At 36.5% G+C, this 23,869-nt stretch overlaps 1 protein-coding gene across 6 annotated transcripts in view; it reads left to right on the top strand.

Moving 5' to 3' along the window:
• HYCC2 (hyccin PI4KA lipid kinase complex subunit 2) overlaps positions 1-23,869 on the top strand; it is a 97,640-nt gene that overhangs the window by 44,882 nt on the left and 28,889 nt on the right. For all 6 annotated transcript variants that reach the window (XM_077747643.1, XM_077747644.1, XM_077747645.1 and 3 more), the window contains 3 exons: positions 3,400-3,579; positions 7,072-7,152; positions 8,979-9,094. In XM_077747643.1, the coding sequence (XP_077603769.1) occupies positions 3,400-3,579; positions 7,072-7,152; positions 8,979-9,094 (377 nt within the window). The remainder of the gene's footprint in view (positions 1-3,399; positions 3,580-7,071; positions 7,153-8,978; positions 9,095-23,869) is intronic.

Genomic DNA, 23,869 nt, shown 5'->3' with positions numbered 1-23,869 from the left:
ATGCTATCATTTTCACTAACACAAGTATATAAAAAGTATTGGTTTCCTTTTTTATACTTTAGAAGCTCTGACATTAAAAAAAAGTTATTCACATTACTTTATATTGTAATACTTTGTAATATTGATTGTGAGACCTTGTCATGGGTAGAAATGAAAAATTACAGCTTGGGAGATAAAAGCTTGACAGTAGTCATTATAATCATCCAGTTGCCAGAACAGATCTGTCTTTTCATCTTTTCTCCTGTCAGGTAACAGGGTTCTAAACATGTGGTCATCTTTCAGAAAAGCAGACTGAAACTCTATAGAATCTCATACTAATTCTGAACTTTAGTCATAGAAGGAGGCCACTTTTAGTCCTTATTTTACAGTATTCTGAAACATAATCAACTGCTTTACTTAGTTAACAGGAAATCATTTCAGAAAATCATCACATGCCATATAAAATAATAAATGAAGCTTATGACAGTCTTACAGTTTTGCTTTAAAGACCTTAAAAAGTTTTTAAGAAAGTGTATTTCCTAGTTTAGTATTACTTATCATGCCCAACCTGTACTGCAGCTGAAATTTTAATCTCTAGACCAACATACTGCTTAATTTTCCTCTTTTTTTTTTTTTTTTTTTTTTTTTTTTTTTTTTTTTTTGTTCCTGATCTTCTAGTTACTGTTGCAGTTCTTCCTCTTCAGGGAGACCTCCATCTAACGATTAACCCTAACACTTTGTCTTGATTTGATTCTCTTTCCTTCTTCCTTTACACGACTCACTTCTCTCTTTACCCAACCAAATTTTCATAGGCCATTTCCTTACAAACATTCTTAGCTCCTTTGCTCCTCATTCCATTAGTTCTTTTTCTTTGGGGGAAAATCTCAACACTGAATAAAATCCAGCCATCGATCTTCTTCAGGCCTATACCTGAGCAGCTCGACATACTTGCAGAAAACACAGTTTTGTTGACGTTTTCCACTTTAAATGCAGGACTAAAAGCCTCAAATGGTCACATAATACTGCCTTGTAGTCTTGCTTTACTTTCTTGGTATATGTCCCACTGTCCATTTTACACCTTCTCTTTCCTCATACTCTTACCCTCCTTTCCCTCATCTCCAGCTTGCTTTCTGTGTCCTTAAGAAAAGAAGAAGAGGGGCGCCTGGGTGGCTTAGTCGGTTAAGCGTCCGACTTTCGCTTAGGTCATGATCTCACGGTTCGTGGGTTCGAGCCCCGCGTCGGGCTCTGTGCTGACTGCCAGCTCAGAGCCTGGAGCCTGTTTCAGTCTGTGACTCCCTCTCTCTCTGACCCTCCCCTGCTCACGCTGTCTCTCCCTGTCTCTCTCCTAGAAATAAACAAAACATTAAAAAATTTAAAAAAAAAAAAAAAGAAAGAAAAGAAGAAGATAATTGGGAACTCTCTTATTTTCGCATTCCTATCTACCACTCTACCAGCTTTACCACGTATGCTCTTTTGCCTTTTCTGCTGTTCAGTGGATGAAGTGTCTCAGGTGGTATCAAAGTGTCTCATGTACTTAGGTCTGGATCACATCTTCTCTGGCCACCTGAAAGATTGCTCCTGCAATTATCCCTTCTCATTCCTTCATCACTGATTTCTGACCAAAAATTATTGGATTGCCAACTACTACTCCTGCCCATTTTTTAAAAAAGGAGAGTAAAAATTTTGACAACTCTTTATTTCTTTGCTATGCTTAATTAAAATGTAGTCTTTTACATGCCATTGTGGTTCTTGCTACTGAGAAAGGGAAGTTAAGGTCTTTATAACAGAAACAAATCATAATTGTACCACGGCAAATAAAATTTAGAGACAGCAATTTTGTAGTCTTTGACTAAAGAAGAAAATAGATTTGAAACATCGATATGTATTTTTAATAAATACATTTGCGAAAATAGCAGTCTTTAATTCCCCAAAAGATCTATTTTGTCAGTACTTTAAAGAGATACCAGCAGTTGACTATTTTCAGAAGTTTATTACTTCATTATTGACACTACATGGAATATACTATTTGTAGTTAAATAATCCTCATTTCCTACTTTCTACCTTCATTCTAGTATAAGAAATGTGGGACGGTGGAAGCATCAATGGTGTTGGAAGTTGGAAGACCTGAATTTTAAGTGTCTTCCTCCCCCACTAACTTCTGTGACTTTGGGAAAATTGTCTGACTGGTCTAGACTTCTGTGTAAGGGGAAGATTGGAGTTTTTTGAAGATTGTAAATATTATTATCGTGGTTTCACATAATGGGCTTAGTAGTTACTAGACACAAGGGTGTATATGTGTGTGAACTTTTTTTAGCGTTAAAGTCATTCCCTAAGAGCTAAGCTTAACTCATCTAAATATATTATCTGTACATTTAACATTTGGGTTTGTTGATTTTTGATTTGGAATTATGAAAATAGTGATTTATTCTAGAGCGTTAGGTTATTATAGACCTCTATAACTACATTCAAACATTTCCAAATGTATATGCATTATTTAATCATTCAGAATGGAGGCAAGCATATAAATACTGAATGATTCATTTTTTAAAGCTAGTATTAAATTTTAATTTAGACATTATTTTCTAGTTTCTTGTCAGTGTTTTATTCGCATTTTAAAATCATAGCCAGTTTTGTGTAATCTGTGGTTATATCAACAAAACCATTCTAGATTGGCAGTACGTGACTAGGAAAAAGGGAGAGGTTTATTTAAGTTGATCATTTTCTTTAGTTTTCAAGGTGATAAAGACCTTCATAAGTCCTATTGTGTGATATCACATGAAAAATTAAACAGTAAAAAAGCTATTCCTATATACTTCCCTTCTTTTCAAAATCTTTTAAATAAATATAATTAGTAGAATTTAAGTCAGTTTTGAAATATAGAAGTAATCCATTTGTTTTACTTGTATGTATGTAAAATATTAGCTAGCATTTTGGATGTCCAAATATTATATGTTATAATATTCCTTTCTCTTTTGAGTGATATACAATTTCGTTTAAATCATAATCTAAGTTGAGATTTAAGGTTTGTTCCCAACAAGAGCATTTGAAGTTATTTTCTTTCAATAGAAACTTTTTAAAGCAGAGGATAGTAAGGGCTGATAATAATAGAAAAGAAAACTTAATAAATATAAATGTAGTACGTTGGTTAAATAATTATCTAACAAATTTAATGGATCAGTGTGTTGAAAAATATGTTGATATTATATGGGCTCAAAATACTTACAGTTAGTAGATTGGTCAGTTTAATATGTAGTATCTACATAAGTAGAGATTAAGGTTGAGGTCACAGTGATTCAAAATATGCAAAAATTAATATGGAGAATTTATTTTTTAAATATTATACAAGTATATGTGCTTTAAAAAAACACACTGTTACAGCAAAAGGATGGAAATAGCTCATGTACTTTATTTTCCTTTTAGCTTCTGGAGCCTGTCTGCCACCAGCTGTTTGAGCTCTATCGTAGCTCTGAAGTTCGACTTAAGAGGTTCACACTGCAGTTCTTGCCAGAATTGATGTGGGTTTATTTACGGCTTACAGTTAGCCGAGACAGACAGAGTAATGGTTGCATTGAAGCACTTCTGTTAGGAATTTACAATTTGGTAAGTTGAAAATGATAGTTGGGGAAATTTTAAGTATTTTTAAAAAGTCTTCTGAAATAATACTTAAAGAATACTTATAAAAAAATAAATTGAAAGGTCTACTGAGTAATTTATTTGAATTAATATAATTGAGTACAGAGAGGCTTAATACATAATTGCTGGTAATGCATTTTATAAAACAGGTGAAACTATTAGAAATGATAGCATTGTTAATATTTTGTGACTTATCTTTAAATTACTTTAATTGACCAGTGTTTATGAATGTGCTTCATTTAAAATTTTTGAAATTTATTTTGAATAATCATTTGATAATATATAATTGACACTATATTGTTTGAAATTCTTCTAAGAAATTCTTAAGTATGTTAAACATTTTTCTGGGTCTTTTTTCCCCCACAATGTCCAATTAGGACTTTGGTATTGAAATTCCTGCTCTTTGAAGATATTCTTTGTATTTAGTATTGATTGTAAACAAGTACTCTATGTAGTAAAGTTAGTTTTTTCCATATTAATTTTTAAATTTAAATCCAAGTTAATTAACACATAGAGTAGAATTTGGTGATTCATCACTTACATATAACACCCAGTGGTCATCTCAACGAGGGTAAAGTACCTCATAAAACATTGAGTTTCACAGTAAATAAATGTTCTATACCAATGCTCAGTCCTTAAGGTATCATCCCATAAAAAATCATTAGAAAACATTTCTGTCACTGGAACACATATCTGAAGAAAGGAGTATGGCCTTTGAAATCCTTTGTATTTTGCTTAAAACCAGGCCCTGCCATTTATTTTCTGTTTTAAATTTGGGCAAGTTGCTTAATATCTTGACTTCAGTTGCTTCATCTGTAAAACAGAAATAAAGCATTGTTAATAGGATTAAAAACAATTAGGAGAGGGGTGCCTGTCTGTCTCACTTGGTAAAGCATGCAGCTCTTGATCTTGGAGTTGTAAGTTTGAGCCCCACATTGTGTTTAGAGATTGCTTAAAAATAAAATCTTAAAAACAAAACAAAACAGGAGAATCCATATGCTGCCTGAGTGTTTAATAAATGTCATTAATAGTAGTAGCAGTACCAAGTAGTACTTGGTTTTTGTTTACATGAAAAGCTGGTCTAGGTGTAAATTTCTCTATTTTGCCAACTTGCCTGATTGTTTTTTCTTTTAAAGCAGGAAACTTGTTTCACGTATTTCTCTCCTCTAGAACTTAGCATATGCACTTAATAAATGTACGTTAGTTTAATAATTAAATTTAATATTTTCGATTATGTTGGAAATTAAACTATCTTTTTTCTCATTTGTTTAAAGTAATAAAATTCAGTAGTGGGACAAATGAAGTAAAGTATTTTTAAGTGGGATACTCTTAAGTTCTTGACAGTGCTTATTGGTGCTATTGTTTAATTATCATTTAGCATCTCAAAAATAGTGTACTACAAAATAAATGGTCAATTATATATCAGAATGTAACCCAGGCTCCTGTCTTCTTCTAATTCACTTACTGTCTGTGTTCTCTCTTCTCTGTGGCTTTCAATTTTTCTTAATGCAAAGTGTTTCTTTTATATATTTATTTCTCTTTTTTTCTCTTTCCCTTTTCAGAACTTCTCCCTTGCTTCATATAGCCCCAGAGGGAGTTTTATATTGCCTGTAGCTTAAACAAATTGCTTCTGCATCCTTCTTCAAGAATGCACAAGTTTAAATAAAAGTTACTTGGCTAAATTTGAAATTTAGGAATAAAAAATAAAGCTTTATTGCCAAACTTAAATTAGATATCTTGTCGACTTTCTTTGAGGCATAATGGCTAGAATGTGGTAATAACTAGTTTGACTACAAAGCGGTTAAATGATCTCTCCAAGGAATTTTTAAACCCATTTCCCTGTCAAAATAAGAGGTATGGCCAATGTTCACATATAATTGGTACTCTCCTGTGACATATTAAACTCAGAAATGAACCCTACAGAGAAATTCTTTTGGGTTTTTGTTTTGTTGACAATAGTTATTATTGTTGTTTCTTCCTTTTGTGTAACTCTCCCTCTGTCCCTCTCTGACCTTCCTTCTAGGTCTACTAAGGAGGATAGCCTTCTCTCTCAGAATTTTATGCTAATTATGTATATTAACGTGAATTAATATGTAAAAGAAATTAATTTAAAAAATTAATATGTAAAAGAAACATAGACCAAATGAGGCAGTAGAGGAAAGGAGTGATAATGGAGGAGCATTTCACCCCTCTATCTGCTAGTGTCTATAGGTAGATTTTTTTTTTTTAATGTTTTATTTATTTCTAGGAGAGAGAGAGAGAGACAGCATGAGCAGGGGAGGGTCAGAGAGAGGGAGTCACAGACTGAAACAGGCTCCAGGCTCTGAGCTGGCAGTCAGCACAGAGCCCGACGCGGGGCTCGAACCCACAAACTGTGAGATCATGACCTGAGCTGAAGTCGGATGCTTAACTGACTGGGCCACCCAAGTGCCCCCCAAAAGTAATTTTTAATAAAACAATTTATTTTACTTCTGAATATTTACCAGTACTAGGCACAGTTATAGATGACCCTCAATAAATGCATGTTGGCTGATTTTTTTTTTTTTTAAATATAATTTTACCGACTAAGCCACCCAGGCGCCCCTCTATAGGCAGATTTTTATTGGTAACTGTAGAACACTGGTGGTACCAGAGACTATAGAAATAAAGGACACCGTTGTCCTTTTCATTGAAAGATAAAGTGCTTTTAAAAGAGAACAATTTTCTTAGGTGCCTGGGTGGCTCAGTCAGTTAAGAGTCCAACTTCAGTCCAGGTCAAGAACCCACATTTCGTAGATTCAAGCCCCGTGTCAACTCAGAACCTGGATCCTGCTTTGGATTGTCTCTGTTTCTGCTCCCCTGCCCCCCACACTGTCTCTCTGTCTCCCAAAAATAAATAAACATTTTAAAAAAAGTAAAAAGAAAAAAAAATAAAACAATTTTCTTGCAGTTTAGTAAAAATTACCTACATATGAATTTATTTTTAATCACTTAAACTAATATTCATTCTGTTAATATGTAGCTTAAATTGGGTCATTAGCCTTTTGCTGAATAATTGTGACAATTTCTTTTAGTCATGATTCACTCTGTGTTAGAATAATGTGTTTTTCTTATTTAAAAAGTATATTTCTTGGCTAAAACATATAATCTGTTTAACTCAGACTTAATCGTTTGTAATCTCTCTGTAAATTTAACGGGAAAATTGATTTGTGTGCCTGCTTCATGTCCTTGCTGTCACATTGCATTTGATTTAGTTATAGTTTTGTGCTGCATATCTCTTAGAGGGTAGCTCAACTACTAAACTGTGTAATTTGCTAATGGGTTAGAAAAGATACACTAGGGTAGGAATATTTGTCATATGTTGCTGTTTCTAAAACTCTTCCTCAGTTGTCAATGATATTTTTGGTAAATTAAGAAATTATTTTTATTTATAATATAGCCCTGTGACTATTTATCTTTGTGTATATTTTTTAAATACAGGAAATTGCTGATAAGGATGGAAACAATAAAGTTCTGTCTTTTACTATCCCTTCCTTATCCAAGCCTTCAATATACCATGAGGTAAGTAAGATTGGAAAGGTGGAATTATTTAAGATTACTCTGAGTAAGAAGGGTGCCTGGGTGGCTCAGTCAGGTAAGTGTCCCAACTCTTGATTTCCACTCAGGCCATGATCTTGTAGTTTGTGAAATTTAGTCCTGTGTTGGGCTCTACACTACACGGAGCCCGCTGGAGATTCTCTCTTTCTCTCCCTCTCAAAATAAACATGAAAAAGGTTTTTATAAAAAAATTATATTGAATAAGAGATCAAAGTCAGTTTTTCACCAGAGATGAATGCTAACACATCTTTATTGATTTACTTCTTAAAAGTAGGTGCTTGTTAGTGATGTAAAGCTAAGCTGTTATCAAGAGACACAGAAAATAATTAATGGAAAATTTCCTCTAGTTCTTGTTATTCCTTCTTCATTCTTCTAACACTATCATTTTCACTTTTTTTATTAGTCTTTTATGAATTTTTAAAAATATTCTTTAATTTTTTAAAGTCTTCCATATTCATTAGAAACCTATGTTAGATTGATTTTTTATTATTTTTTAGAAAACTGTTACTTGAAAGGATATTAACATTAATTATTTCCATTTAAAGGAATCTGTAGTTGATGCACTGTATCTATACATTAACAGTACACTTCTGAGGTTTGCTTATATTTATTTGGTTGAACAATGTGAGAACCCTGATAATCATAATAGGTAGAAGACTTCTGTTAAGCTGAAATCCTTCTACCTGCTTTATTTAAGGATATATGCTGTGAATCAAGCTTCAGGTCTGCAGTGGCCTTTTGTGTATAAAGGTTGTAAGGAAAGCTTTTAAAGGAACTTTACCAGTATTCCAAAAATTATATTCCATTTCTTATCATTAAACAGTATCCTTTTGTTACATAGCTACATGCAGTTATTTATTTTCTTAATTAATTCCCGTGGGACTTTGTTTTGTATTGGAAATAGAATGCTTCTTATTTAGCCAAGACTTGTTTTACCCTAGAATATTTCTGAGAATATAATCTTAATTAGATTTTAATTAAGTTTTGCATATCATGTTATGAAATAAAATGGAGGATAGTGAAACATTTATGAATGGCTGCTTCTAATTTTAGGAACATTTAATCAATCATGTCACTAGTAAAGAGACATTTGATCACATTCTTCAATATTGTTTATAACTGTCTACCTTGCTTTAACTTATTAATTCCAGTTAATATACAGTGTTATATTAGTTTCAGGTGTACAGTATAGTGAATTCAACAATTCCATACTTCATCTAGTGCTCATTGTGACAAGTGTACTTAATTCCCATCACTTATTTAATCCATGCACCTTGATTTCTTCATTGTAGAATGGGATTAATGCAAGTACCTACCTACATGAATTTAAATGTGCAGTCTCAAGGCTGCTTTGTGTTTTGGAATACAAAGAAATTAAAATTGATGAATCTGAAAAAAATTTTTAAATAAAATTGATGTATTTGTAACCTTTAGTCTTTCAGGCAACTTTTTTTGTTTTGTTTTGTATTTGTGAGAGAGAGAGAAAGAGAGCATGAGAGAGAGCACATGAGCAGAGTCAGACACTTAAAACTGACTGAGCCCCAGGCATCACTCTGGCAACTTTTATTATTCTATATCTTAAATACAGGTTCATTCCATAATCTTCCAAAAAATAAATCAGTATATTTTTACAGCTGTAGAATGTATGTAATTGAAAAATGCAAAAGGTTTTGAATAAGAGAAATGGTCTTAAACTGCCTTCTGTTAAAACAAAATTAAATCTCTTTATATGATATAGATTTTTACTTCATTTTAGAGACACAGTCTCATACTTCACCTTGTTTTTGTAGCCCTCAACAATTGGATCCATGGCTTTGACAGAAGGGGCATTGTGTCAGCATGATCTCATCAGGGTTGTTTATAGTGATCTTCATCCTCAGAGGGAAACATTCACTGCACAAAACCGGTAATGGTCAAAACTGTAGATAGTTATAATTTCTAACTTATGCTTAATAGTTAACTATAATTACTTTGGTTCAAGGTTGGTGAAAGAAGAAGCAAAAGGTTTAAAATGTCATACTAGTAAAATACATTATAGTAGTGAAATACCTATCCATCTAATGCATGGTACTGTGTATGGTCATCTTGTATAAAGCAATGTAAAACTAAAAGTGTGGGCATAAAGTCAGCCAAACTAAGATTTGTGTTCTAGCACTACATGTTAGAAGCTCTCCTTTTCAGGCAGTTTATTTACTTTCTGCACCGTGCTTTCTTCATTGCAGAATGGGTTTATAGAGTACCTATCTTCCTGAAGTTAGACAAACTGAATGCATAGTCCCCAAGACTTCCTTTACTTCTGACACTAACTGCAAGTTTGGGGGAGGGGGGTTTCCCATAACTACTCTTAGATTTGATAACTCACTAGAAGGACTCAGAATTCGCTGAATGAAACTGTTTTATTCACAGTTAAGGTTTGTTACAAGAAAAGGATACAGATTAAAATCAATCAAAGGGAGAGATGCATAGAATAGAATCAAGAGGGTTCGAGATGCAAAGCTCCTGTTGTCCTCACCCATGGAGTCAAGATGCATTCCTCCTCTCCCAGCATCAGGAGATGTGGGAGGATATCCAGTGTGATAGGATAGAGTCAAGTTCAATGTCCAGACTTTCACTGGGGTCCATTATTTTAGATATGACTGGTTAGATTTATTTGCTCACATGGTTGATCTCAGCCTCCAGGTTGGTTGAAGCTGTGTGACCCAAAGCCTCACCCTAAATCACATGATTGTTGTTGTTTCTATTATTGCCAGTCCCCACCCTAAACAGAAACACTGCTGTCAGGTATGACATAGGTTGCTTCCTAGCAGGGAGGCAAAGGCCAGATTTCTTTGAGCAAGGCCAAATTCTTTACTGTACAGACTAGGCCTTGGCCTTTGGCCAAGTCTCTTTTAAACAAAAACAGTCATGTTTATCTGGGTATACATATGACAGACACATTTATATGACAGGCAGAGATAGCAATGTGATTATTATGAATGTGCCCAACATTTGAGGAGCCAGTGTAAATTAGGGATACATTTGAAGAAACTCTGATTTGTTCTGTAAAGCCACTGCATACATATTCATGTTTTTGTACCAGTTTGAATATTTTCTATTGTACTCTACTCCATCTGCTGCTCTTTGTACCTTACGATAAACTTGAGCAGAAATATTGATTATAGAAATTAGCTGATGATTAGCTAAGTCCAGTTTTTCTCTCAGGCCAGTCATTTTCTACTAGTGTTCATCTTAAGGAGGCTTTAACTTAATTTACCAATACATTAGTATTAGTATTATAACCTTACTAACCATGCCAGTGTTACACCATATCACAGAATGGCAGTGGATGTGACCTGAAAAATAAGAGGCAAAGATACTGACATATTACTAGAATCTTAATCATTAACTATTACTGCAGTTCGTCATCATATATTACTAAAATGTCTCCCAGAACAATGCCACTCACATCTGCAGGCTTTTGTTTGACTTTGTCAGGTTCTAAAATCAGGTGTAGTCTCACCAACATATGGTGTCACCCTTTCAAGAATCTGATGTACCAAGAGACAGTATTGTCTCTTGCTGTTAACCTCTCATGGTGGCAGTGTAATAATTGAATTTCCCTCATTGCATAATCCATTTATTAATCACTTTATCTCAGCTAAACATTCTGACTTGTCTCCATTTGTACACAGACTTTTCTGCCTTTGGAAGGGATGTTATGTTTGGCCACTGTGCTGGTCCAGATTGCTGGCAGCAATACTAGCCTAGCATGTGGCTTCTCTCCATCCTCTCCCATCCATATAGGTAGATTTACCTAGCGACAGAACTAGTGGGCTCTCGACACCAGGTGATACATCTGTACTCAGTGTCAACCCAGTTTTGCCATATGATACGATGGCACAACCCACCCCATCAGGCTGTTGGGAATTTTAAAGATACAATTACAGTTTCTTGCTTAGAAATCCTCTGCTTCTGGCACCTGCACTTGCAACCCTGCTCCGAGACCAGTGCTTTAGGTAGAAAAAGAAAAGTTGAAGTGATGTGGGGAAGAAAGAAGTATAGTTATACCACCATGTTCTGAAGAGTTGCGTAGTCTTACCAACAATGTCCTCCTGCTTGCCACACCCCCAGAAAAGCAGAGAATTCTGTCTAGTAGTGACCCTCCTGTGTAAACCTGCCCTTCTTGCTTCATTCTTATCCCCTTTCCCCATCCCATTTTAGATGACAAATGTTTTAATTACTTGTTCCACTTCTCTATCAAACAATTAAGCTATGGATATCTCCTTACCCACTCTCCACACCTTACGGGCTGTAAAGTGTGTTCATTGCTCTGAAAAAATGTGACTCAGCAGTCCAAGTTGGTGCAATGTCTTCTGTTCTGGTCCTTTTATAGTACTCTGAAGATTTGACCTACCATCAGGTAAGCAAAGTTTAGGGCAGAGTAAGTGTTTATTCCTGTCAGAACCAATTTGAGGCCGTAGGGCCTATAACTGTCAGCTATATATAGGGCCTTACCCAGGGTAATGTACTCCATAACCATCTGAAATCTGTGTCTCTCTTGTCAGCAAACAGAACAGTTTTTATTGGCATTTTTTACTTCAGCCTGTAAAAAGAATATTTCTAAATTCAGCTCCTTTCTGCGTTACTGCATTGCTACCATGTCCACCAATTTGGTGGGCACAGCTAGTCACTTCAAGCAAGCACACTGGGATATCTACTCCTTGATACCAGTTGCCTTCTGATTTCCCTGCTAGGTATTGACAAAATCCTCCTTTAATGCATTCCTCAAATACCCATCGTGATTTCTGTAGGGTTATTCCCTTTACAGAACCCCTTTATTTTATTTTTTTATTTATTATATTAAAAAAATTTTTTTAATGTTTTTATTTATTTCTGAGAGATAGAGAGACACTGTGAGGAGGGGAGGGTCAGAGAGAGAGGGAGACACAGAATCTGAAGCAGGCCCCAGGCTCTGAGCTAGATTTCAGCACAGAGCCCAACCCGGGGCTTTAACCCATGAACCACGAGATCATGACCTGAGCCAAAGTCAGACGCTCAACCAACTGAGCCACCCAGGCGCCCCTATTTTATTTTTTTAATGATTAATTATTTGTTTTGAGAAAGAGAGCAGGGGAAGAGCAGAAAGAAGGGGGAGAGAGAATGCCAAGCAGGCTCTACTGTTTCAGTGCAGACCCTGATACAGGGCTCAAACCCATGAACCGTGAAATCATGACCTGAGGCAAAATCGAGAGTTGGACACTTAACCGACTGAGCCACCCAGAGACTCCACAGTCACCCCTTTAAGAGGCCAGTTTTCCCTTGCTTTTGGCCTGACCATGGGGTGAAGCCATTGGCCACTACCATTGAGCTGGTAAAAAACTCACAGTGGCAAATAGCATTCAGTTAAATCCACCTACCAACCTGATTTGTTTTTAACCTTCTTCAGTCACAGTGGCAGCCTTCCAAACAAATTGTAGTCCATTCATCTTAGAACTGCCATCCATAGGGGCACCTAGGCAGCTCATTCGGTTAAGTGCCTGACTTCGGCTCAGGTTGTGATCTCACTGTTCCCAAGTTCAAGCCCCATGTCGAACTCTGTGCTGACAGCTCAGAGCCTGGAGCCTGTTTCAGATTCTGTCTCCCTCTCTGTCTCTGCCCCTCCCCTGTTAGTGCTCTATCTCTGTCTCTCTCAAATATAAACAAATTTTAAAAAAAAATTTTTAAATGTTTATTTTTGTTTTTTTCCCTTCATAGTTTATTGTCAAATTGGTTTCCATATAACACCCAGCGGTCATCCCAACAAGTGCTCTCCTCCATGCCCATCACCCCCCTTCCCTTCTCACCCACCTCCATCAGCCCTGNTTTTAAGTTTATTTTTGTGTATGGTGTGAGAAAGTGATCTAGTTTTATTCTTTTGCATGTTGTTGTCCAAGTCGGCCAGCACCATCTGTTAAAGAGGCTCTCGTTTTTCCATTGGATACTTTTTCCTGCATTGTCAAAGATTAATTGGCCATACATCTGTGGGTCCAATTCTGAGTTCTCTATTCTATTCCATTGGTCAATGTGTCTGTTTTTGTGCCAATACCATACTGTCTTGATGATGACAGCTTTGTAGTAGAGTATAAAGTTTGGGATGGTGATGCCTCCCGTTTTGGTTTTCTTCTTCAATATTACTTTGGCTATTTGGGGTCTTTTGTGGTTTCATGCAAATTTTAGGATAGTTTGTTCTAGCTTTGAGAAGAATGCCGGTGTAATTTTGATTGGGATTCCATTAAAGGTGTAGATTGCTTTGGGTAGTAATGACATTTTAACTATATTTATTCTTCCAATCCATGAGCATGGAATGTTTTTCCATTTCTTTGTGTCTTCTTCAATTTCCTTCATAAGTTTTCTATACTTTTTATCACACAGATCTTTTACATCTTTGGTTAGGTTTATTCCTAGATATTTTATGGTTTTTTGTGCAATTGTGAATGGGATCAGTTTCTTGATATGTCTTTCTGTTGCTTCACTATTGGTGTATAAAAAGGCAGCCGATTTCTGTACGTTGATTTTTTACCCTGTAACTTTGCTGAATTCTTGGATCAGTTCTAGTAGGCTTCTGGTGGAGTCTGTCAGGTTTTCTATGTAGAGTATCATGTCTACAATGAGTGACAGTTTGACTTCTTTGCCAACTCTGATGCCTTCTATTTCCTTTTGTTGTCTGATGGCTGATGCTAGGACTTCCAGCACTATGTTAAACAACAGTGGTGAGAGTGGACATCCCTGTCGTGTTCCTGGTCTCAGGGGGAAAGCTTTCGATTTTTCCCCATTGAGGATGATGTTAGCTGAGGGCTTCTCATAGATGGATTTTATGATGTTTAAGTAAGTTCCTTCTATCCCGACTTTCTCGAGGGTCTTTATGAAGAAGGGATGCTATATTTTGTCACATACTTTTTCTGCATCTGTTGACAGGATCATATGGTTTTTATCTTTTCTTTTGTTAATGTGATGTATCATATTGATTGATTTGCGAATATTGAACCAGCCCTGTAACCCAGGTATGAGTCCCACTTGATCACAGTGGATAATTCTTTTTATGTGCTGTTGGATTCGACTTGCAAGTATCTTGTTGAGGATTTTTGCATCTGTATTCATCAAGGATATTGGTCTGTAGTTCTCTTTTTTGCTAGGTCTCTGTCTGGCTTGGGAATCAAAGTGATGCTGGCTTCATAGAATGAATCTGGAAGTTTTTCTTCGATTTCTATTTTTTGGAATAGCTTGAGAAGAATGGGTATTAACTCTGATTTAAATGTCTGGTAGAATTCCCCAGGGAGGCCATAAGGCCCAGGGCTCTTATTTGTTGGGAGATTTTTGATAGTTGATTCATTTTCTTCACTAGGTATGGGTCTGTTCTGATATTTTATCTCTTCCCATGTGAATTTTGGTAGTGTGTGTGTGTTTAGGAAATTGTCTATTTCTTATAATCTGTCCAGTTTGTTGGCATATAACTTTTCATAGTATTCCCTGATAATTGCTTGTATTTCTGAGGGATTGGATGTAGTAAATCCATTTTCATTCATGATTTTGTCTATTCGGGTGCTCTCTCTTTTCTTCTTGAGAAGCCTGGCTAGAAGTTTGTCAATTTTGTTTATTTTTTCAAAAAACCAACTCAGTTTCATTGATCTGTCCCCACTGTTTTTTTTTCCTTTGGATTCTATATTGCTTATTTCTGCCCTGATTTTTATTATTTCTCTTCTTCTACTGGGTTTGGGGTACTCTTGTTTCTCTCCCTCTAGTTCCTTTAGGTGCACTGTTAGATTTTTTATTTGCGCTTTTTCTATTTTCTTGAAATAGTCCTGGAGTGCAATGTACTTTCCTCTTAGGACTGCCTGTGCCGCATCCCATAGAGTGTGGATTGTTGGATTTTCATTTTCATTTTCTNCCTCACTTTCGATCTAAAGGTGTCCTCAGGTCTAAAATGAGTTTCTTGTAGACAGCAAGTAGATGGATTTTGTTTTTTTATCCATTTTGCCACCCTATGTCTTTTGATTGGAGCATTCAGCCCATTTACATTCAGTGTTATTATTGAAATATACGGGTTTAGAGTCATTGTGTCTTTTGTGGAATTCATGCTCATGATGGTGTCTCTGGTATCTTGCGTTCCTTGCAACATTTCCCTCATAGCGTCCCCCTCAGGATTTCTTGTAGGGCTGGTTTAGTGGTGACAAATTCTTTCAATTTTTGTTTATTTGTAAAGACTTTTGTCTCTCCTATTCTGAATGGCAGGCTTGCTGGATAAAGGATTCTTGGCTGCCTATTTTTTCTGTTCATCACATTGAAAATTTCCTGCTGTTCCTTTCTGGCCTGTCAAGTTTCAGGAGATAGGTCTGTCACCACTCTGATAGGTTTCCCTTTGTATGTTAGGGCCCTTTTATCCCTAACTGCTTTCAAAATTCTCTCTTTATCCTTATATTTTGCCAGTTTTACTATGATATGTCGTGCAGAAGATTGAGTCAAGTTATGTCTGAGGAGAGTTCTCTGTGCCTCTTGGATTTCATTGTCTACTTCCCTCCCCAGGTTGGGGAAGTTCTCTGCTATAATTTGTTCAAGGACTCCTTCAGCGCCTTTTCGTCCCTCTTCCTCTTTTGGAATTCCTATTATAAGGATAATGTTCTGTTTGATTGTATCACTCAGCTCTTGAATTCTCCTTTTGTGTTCCTGCATCAGTTTATCTCTCTTTTTCTTGACTTCCTCTTTTCCTATAATTGTGTCTTCTAATTCACCTATTCTCTCTGCCTTTTCAGTCGTACATTGGATGCCTCCATTTTATTATGCACCTCATTTATAGCATTTTTTAATTCATCACAACTATTTTTAAGCTCCATAGTCTTTGTAGCAATAGTTTCTCTGATGTCTCCCATGCCTTTTTCAAGCCCAGCAATTAATTTTATGACTGTGGTTCTCAATTCTTGTTCAGTTATGTTGCTTTTATTTGTTTTGAGCAGTTCTTTAGCTGTCATTTCTTCCTGGAATTTCTTTAGAGGAGAGTTCTTCAGTTATGTAATTTTGGCTAGCTTTCTGTGTCTTGTTAGTTTTAAAAGCTTGTCATGTGCTTTGCACCTGTGAGTACTACTATATTAAAGAAGGCTCATTGACTGTCCAGGGCCTGTCCGTTCAGGAAGTGTTCTTTGAATGGTGTCTCTTGGTCTCTCTTGTTAAGACTTCAGTTATTTTGTTTCCCTACTCGTATTGGTATTTGGGACTCTCCAGCATGTGTACTTTGGCTTGTTTCTTAAGGTAGCCCTGGAAAAGAAAACAGACAGACACACAGGGAACAAAGGCACACAGGGAACAAAAGTATGCAAACACACAGACAAATCCAACAAATAAGCAAACCGAAAGGGAAAAAGCAAAAGAAAAAAAGAAGAAAAAACCAAAAGACAAAGGACAGTGTAAAAGCATAAAACCAGAATTCCCAACTGCAAATAAAGAGCAGGGTGTATGCAGTGCTGACAGAAGAGCATATACAAAGAGAGAAATGACAGGGCAGGGAGAAAGCGAAATTGGACAAGGACCAGGCAGAGAGACTAAGAGGCTTAATTCAGAGAGAGAAAGAGGAGGATATGGTAGGAGGTGAGGAGAAAGAAACGAAGATAATGTTACTCAGAGAAACTAGTCTGATTACTCCAGAGAGAGAGGGAAAGGTAGCAGTGGAGGTATAGAATATACTTCTAGAGAATGAATTAAATGTGACTAAGCAAACCAGTGACCAGAGTGCCCAGTCCAGCAGAGGGGAGGAATATGAATGAGACAAGGGAATATATATCTGAATAGAAAGAATTGATCTAGAGTTAATCACGGCAGTGCATCCATGTTGGTCTTGCCCTGGGTTCCAGTTAAAAAAAAAAAAAAAAAAAAAAGTTCTGTAGTGGGGATGGGCGTGGTTTGGTGTAGGCAGGGCTTAGCCTCCACTTTGGCCTGCAGCAGCTCCCTGAGGTCTTGCCCTGGTGGTTGTGGGGAGAAAAATGGCGGTGCCCCAGTCCCTTCTGGAACCAAGTGTTGCAAATCACTCTTTTGGGTCCGATCTCCCTGTGCTTCGGGCATAGCCAAGGTGGGCCGTGTTCTATGTCCCAAGCCTCTCCTCATTTCCAGGTCTTAGTCCAGTGCTTTATTGATACCGCCCAAAATATAAACCCGCAGGCCAGGTCCTTCCCAGCCAGGGATCCAGCTGGGAGAGCAGTGGAGCACTTTCTCCTGGCGCTGCCTGGGGCCAGGGCACCCAGCCCAAAGTCAGCACCACACCCAGAAACAGGATCACCCTCCATCCAGAGCTGAGGGTTTTTTCTTCTCCTGGGACAGTTCTATGAGCAGTTTCAGCTGCTCGCTCTTTTCCCTTTGACTCTCTGGGGCTCCCCGCTAAGGGGGACCCCTCTCCTCCTCCCATGTCTCTGGTCCCGGCCTGTTTTTATCTTCCCCAGTTTGCACTCACACACTTACAAGGTTGTCTTCTCAGTGGACTCAGTCTCTTTTCCTTCCAAACTCCTGCTGTTCAGTGTCCTATGGCTTCAGGCCGTGATGAGCACTGAGTAATATATGCAACTGTTGAATCACTATATCATACACCTGAAACACTGGTCCTAGAGAGAATTTGTGTCCAGTTCCTTATTGTCTTTGGGGCTGCTTTTAGAGGGACTTTCAAGGTCTCCAAGTGTCTGGAGGCTTCCCTTGTGATAATGTGAGAGATAACACAGATAACATGACTATGTCAAAATAAACATACATTAAAAATTAAAAAAAAAAAAGAATTGCCATTCATAAGTTAAACAGCTCTTTGTTGGTCAATGAGTGACCATTACTCTGTGTCCAGGTGACAGAAGAATCTATCTAGCATCTTACCAGGTAGTGCCAAAGTTAACTAGGGAAAAAAGAGGTTACCTGTTGATGAGTAAGCACCTTTTTGTATTCTCCAGTAGCACTTTTCAGCACGTACCATTTACATTTTATTATGGGATTCTTCTGGTACTGCTCATGTTTTTCTTACATCACCCAAGATATTCTGGATGTTTCAAATTTCAGTATTATTTTATGTTTCTGTGTCACCAGCCCCCTACCTGAAAAAAAGCTGCCAGGTATGACATGGGTTACTTCCCAGAAGCTGGGGGCAAAGACCAGACATCTCCTTGGGCCAAATTCCTTACTTCATATTAACATACATGATTGTTGTGAGGAATAAGTGAGGTGATGCTTACTTAGCACAGTGCCTGGCATGCTTAGCACATGTGCCTGGCACATACTGAATGTTAGTGATATTGTCATTTGCTGTATAATATTTTATGTTTATGTACTCTTATCTTGTTGGTTATAACAGTCAAGTTATGGAGGGAATGTAAAATCAAGCAAATTTCTATAGTCATTTACCTCTGATTAGTGCTCTGATTAGAATTCTGGTTCTTTCTTTGGATCTTTCCAATATTACATATATGATAGAAAATGCTTTGGGTTTCCTTGCATCCTAACACATTGTTTTGGAATTCAGCTTTAGTGATCATTCTTTATTAGCCAGCAGGATTCTGTGTAACATGGGGAAAGACTTATCCCAACTTAAAGTAACAGCTTAATTTTTTTTTCTAGTTATGTTGGTTTACTCCAGTCATTTCATAATATTAAATTTATGTTAAAAGAGTGGTTCATAATATAGTCTGCAGACTGATTTGCATAAAAATCTGGTTGCCTGGTTCCTTTTTTGTTTTATAAGTCTAATTTTTAAAAGGATAACATATACTTGTAGTAAATTTTAAATAGAACAGGATATAAGTAGATGAAAATAAATGGGAATACAAAGAGAGTAGTATGTGTCTTCTTCCCTCTAACCTCCATTTCTACGCTCAGTAGTTAAAATGTTAGCTGTTTTGTATGTTTGTCCTTTCAGAATATTGTAATGCATGCAAAAGCATATATTCAACCTTAAACACATGTAGGCCTGTATACACTGGGCTCAGTTGTACATATTGTTCTGCAACTTTTTTCCATTTAAAAATAAATCTTAGGGGTGCCTGGGTAGCTCACTCGGTTAAGTATTCAACTCTTGATCAGGTCTTGATCTCAGGGTTGTGAGTTCAAGCCCTGTGTTGGGCTCTGTGCTGTGTGTGGCCTTTTCAAAAAAAAAAAAAAGGAATAAATCTTAGACTGCATATAGAGATAGCTCCATATTCTTCTTTAATGACTTAGTACTACACACACACACACACCGTCAGTTTTTAGCCAGTCTTAATATTGACTGAAATTTAGATTGTTCCGTTTTTTGCTATTATAAACAATATTGTAAGGAAACCAGTTTTGTTTTGTTTTTGTATCTATATTTGGTACGTAGGTGCACCAAAGTTATCTGTAAGGTAAATTCCTAGTGGTGAAATTGCAAAGCTAAAGAATGTCTCCTTTTTCACTTTGAGTAGGTATTTCCAAATTACCCTCTCCCTGAACAACTGCACCAACAATATCCTACCAGTAGTTTGAGAAGGCCTGTTTCCTCTTACTAATCCCCAATACTGGGCATTTTCAAATTTTTTAATCTTTGCCAAATGATCATTAAAAATTGATGNGACTCTTGAATGCTGACAAAAACTGAGGACTGATGGATGTGGGGGGCGGGGATGGGCACGGAGAGGGGCACTTGTGGGGATGAGCACTGGGTGTTATATGGAAACCAACTTGACAATAAACTATTTGTAAAAACAAAACAAAACTGATGGACTGGAGATCTCAGGGGGAAGAAAATTGATGTTACATTGTTTTATTTGGCATTCCCTTAATTATGATTGGGCATAAACTCTTTTAATATATTAATTCATTAATTATTTTTCCTGACTTGTGAAATGCCTATTCATGTCCTGTTTCCATTCTTCATATTGAACTGTATATTTCTTTTCCTAGTGATTTGAGTTTTTTAAGAAAACTGCACTGTTTTACACCTTGCACATTTTCAGTTAATTATTAATTTTAAAATTTAATTGAGATATAATTCACATAAATTAAATTCACACCCTTTAAAGTGTACAATTCATTGATTTTTAGTATATTTATAAGATTGTGCAACTACTGTTTAATTCCAGGATATTTTGAGGCACCTGAGTGGCTCAGTTGGTTGGGCATCCAGCTTTAGCTTAGGTCGTTATCTCACAGCTTGTGAGTTTGAGCCCCGCATCAGGCTCTGTGCTGACAGCTCAGAGCTTGGAGCCTGCTTTGGATTCTGTGTCTCCCTCTCTCTCTTTCTCTCCTTCCCCCCCCCAAAATAAATAATAAAACATTTATAAATCAATCAATCCAGAACATTTTTATCACACCAAAAAGAACCACCCCCCTTTCCTTCCCTCCAGTCTCTGGCCACAACAAATTTTACTTTACCATCTGTAGATTTCTGTCTATTCTAGACATTTTGTGTAAATGGACTTATGCAATGTGTGGCCTTGTGTCTGACTTCTTAGCACATTTTTAAGATTCACTTATGTGGTAATGTGTATTAGTACTTCCTTCCTTTGTATACGAGTAATTTTCCATTATTTTGATACACATTTTATTTATCCATTCATCAGTTGATGGACATTTGGGTTATTTCCACTTTGGGGCTATTTCTGAATAATACTGCTGTGAACATTTATTTATAAGTTTTTGTATGAACATATGTGTTCGTTTCTTTGGGATATATACCTAGGAGCAGATGGTTAGGTCATATGATAATTTAATGCTTAACTTTTTAAGGAGCTCTCATGGTGTGTTCTAGAATAAGTGTACTATTTTACATTCCCACAAGCAGCGTCCATCTCTTGAAGTATAACCATTGCAGTGGTTGTGAAATGTGATATCTCACTTGTGCTACTGTTTTGTTTTTGCTGTAGGTTTTAGTTTTTGTATAGTCAACTGTGTCAAGAATATACTCACATGTACACATCCAGATATGTATTTTTTTCATATTTAATCATCCATTTGCTCTATACAGTTTATGAAGAAAAACTGCAATCTCCAGCTACTCTCTTCCCCCCCCTTCCATTTCTCCTTTCCAAGATATTATAACAACTTTTAACCAGTGGTTCTCAACCAGGGCATTTCTGCCTCCTGGCAAACATTTGGTAATATCTGGAGATTTGTTTGATTGTCACAGCTAGGTGGGAGGGAGGACTTCTGTAGGCATCTCATGTGTAGATGTTGCTGCTCAACATTCTGCAGTGCTGGGCCAGCCTCCCACTATAAACACTCACCTACCCAAAATGGCAGTGGTGCTAAGCTTGAGAAATCTTGCTTTTAACTTACTTTCTTAATATTTACTTTTACCTCTTTTTTTTAAAAAAAATATTTATTATTGAGAGAGAAAGAGACAGAGCATGTGCAGGGGAGGGGCAAAGAGAGAAAGGGAGACACAAGATCTGAAGCAGCTCCAGGCTCTGAGCTGTCAGCAAAGAGCCCGATGTGGGACTCAAACTCATGAACTGTGAGATCGTGACCTGAGCCAAAGTCGGATGCTTAATCGACTGAGCCACCCAGGTGCCCCTACTTTTACTTTAATTTACTGCTTCTTAATTTTTGAGTTTGGGATATTATCTAGCAACATATCTCTGTGAAAGATAAAGATTTAGCTCATTTTCTTTCTTATCCTCCTGTCTTCTCAATGTAGTTCTGTTTAACTATGGGGAACTCATTTTTCAAATTTCTTATTATCAATGACCACGGTTTATTTTAAGCTTCCTTGCTTTGTATGGCTGAGGTTTGTATTTAATTGATTACTTTTCTTTTCCTGTGTACCTTTTTGTTTTCCTTAGAGTTCACAGTTGTCCTTTTTTTCATTGTTTATTATTTGCTTTATAATTCAGCTCCTATAAATTCTCTATTATTTGTCTACATCTCCTTTTAAATCTTCACATCAATTATTCTCCTAATTTTATTTTTCTACAAAAGGGGTTCTGGAGCCTTTTTACTTACTCCAGTCTGGACAAGTTGCCCTCTCTGCCTGGTATACATTTATTATCTTGGGATCTCCATTCACTGTTTTTGTTTTTTAATTTTAGTTAACATACAGTGTGATATTGGTTTCTGGAGTAGAATTCAGTGATTCATCACTTACATATAACACTCAGTGCTCATCTCAAGTTCCCTTTTTAGTACTTTTATCACCCATCTAGCCCTTCTGTCACCTACCTCCCGTCATCAATCCTTAGTTTGTTTTCTATTGTCAAGAGTCTCTTGTGGTTTGTTTTCCTCTCATCTCTTCCTCCCTTTCCATGTGTTCATCTGTTTTGTTTCTTAGATTCCACATAGGAGTGAAATCATTAGGTATTTTTCTTTCTCTGATTGACTTATTTTGCTTAGCATATTACATTCTAACTCCATCCACATGGTTGCAAATGGCAAGATTCCGTTCTTTTTGATGGCTGAGTAATATTCAGTTGTATACCACATCTTTAGCCATTCATCAGTTAGTGGACATTTTGGCTCTGTCCATAGTTTGGCTACTGTAATAATGTTGTTATAAACATCGGGGTGCATGTACCTCTTCAAATCTGCATTTTTATATCCTTTGGGTAAATAATAGTGCAATTGCTGGATCATAGGTTGTTCTATTTTTAGTTTTTTGAGTAACCTTTATACTGTTTCCAGAGTGGCTGCACCAGTTTGCATTCCCACCAACAGTGCAAGAGGATTCCCTTACTCTGCATCTTCACCAACACCTGTTGTTTCTTGTGTTGATAATTGTAGCCATTCTGACAGGTGTGAGATGATAAGTCATTGTGGTTTGATTTGTATTTCTCTTGATGATGAGTGATGTTGAGCATCTTTTCATGTGTCTTTTAGCCACCTGGATGGATGTCTTCTTTGGTAAAGTGTCTGTTCATATCTTCTGCCCATTTCTTCAGTGGATTATTTGTATTTTGGGTGTTAAGTTTGATAAGTTCTTTATGGATTTTAGATACTAACCCTTTGTCATATATGTCATTTGAAAATATCTTCTCTATTGCAAAAGTTGCCTTTTAGTTTTGTTAATTGTTTCCTCTGCTGGGCAGAAGCTTTTTATCTTGATGACTTCCCATAGTGTATGTTTGCTTTTGTTTCCCTTGTCTTCGGCGACGTATCTAATAAGAAGTTGTGTGGCCGAGGACAAAGAGTTTGCTGCCTGTGTTCTTCTCTAGGATTTTGATGGTTTCCTGTATCACGTTTAGGTCTTTTATCCATTTTGATTTTATTTTTGTGTATGGTGTAAGAAAGTGGTCCAGGTTCATTCTTTTGCATGTTGTCCAGTTTTCCCAACACCATTTGTTGGAAGAGACTGTCTTTTTTCCTCCCTTTACTCTTATTCTGGGACTTCCCTGTTGTCTTTTTCCTCTGTGGGTCTGTTTCCTATACCTGTATCCTCATTCTTTTTTTTAGTATTCCGATATTCCACTATGATATGTAGGTGTATTTCCTCCATTGTGCTGGATGAACCTTTTTGATTTGGAAACCTATGTCTTTTAGACTGAAAAATTTTCTTGAATTATTTTTGTTAATTAGTTCGGCTTCTCCATTTTATCTGGCCTTTTATTATTTGTTTGTCTTTTATTTATTTGGCCTTTTACTTTCTGTCTAATGATGGTTTTATTATTTGGATGTTGGAACTATTGGAATGTTTGTCTTTTCTCTGCCACCTGCTATATCTTTTTCCTTTAGCTTTACTTTCTGTGATATTTCCTCAACG

This window comes from Crocuta crocuta, unplaced genomic scaffold (genome assembly GCF_008692635.1).
Source record: "Crocuta crocuta isolate KB4526 unplaced genomic scaffold, BGI_CrCroc_1.0 scaffold159, whole genome shotgun sequence".
NCBI lineage: Eukaryota > Metazoa > Chordata > Mammalia > Carnivora > Hyaenidae > Crocuta > Crocuta crocuta.
The sequence above is the reverse complement of the archived record's forward strand: the minus strand, read 5'-3'. Positions and strand labels throughout refer to the sequence as shown.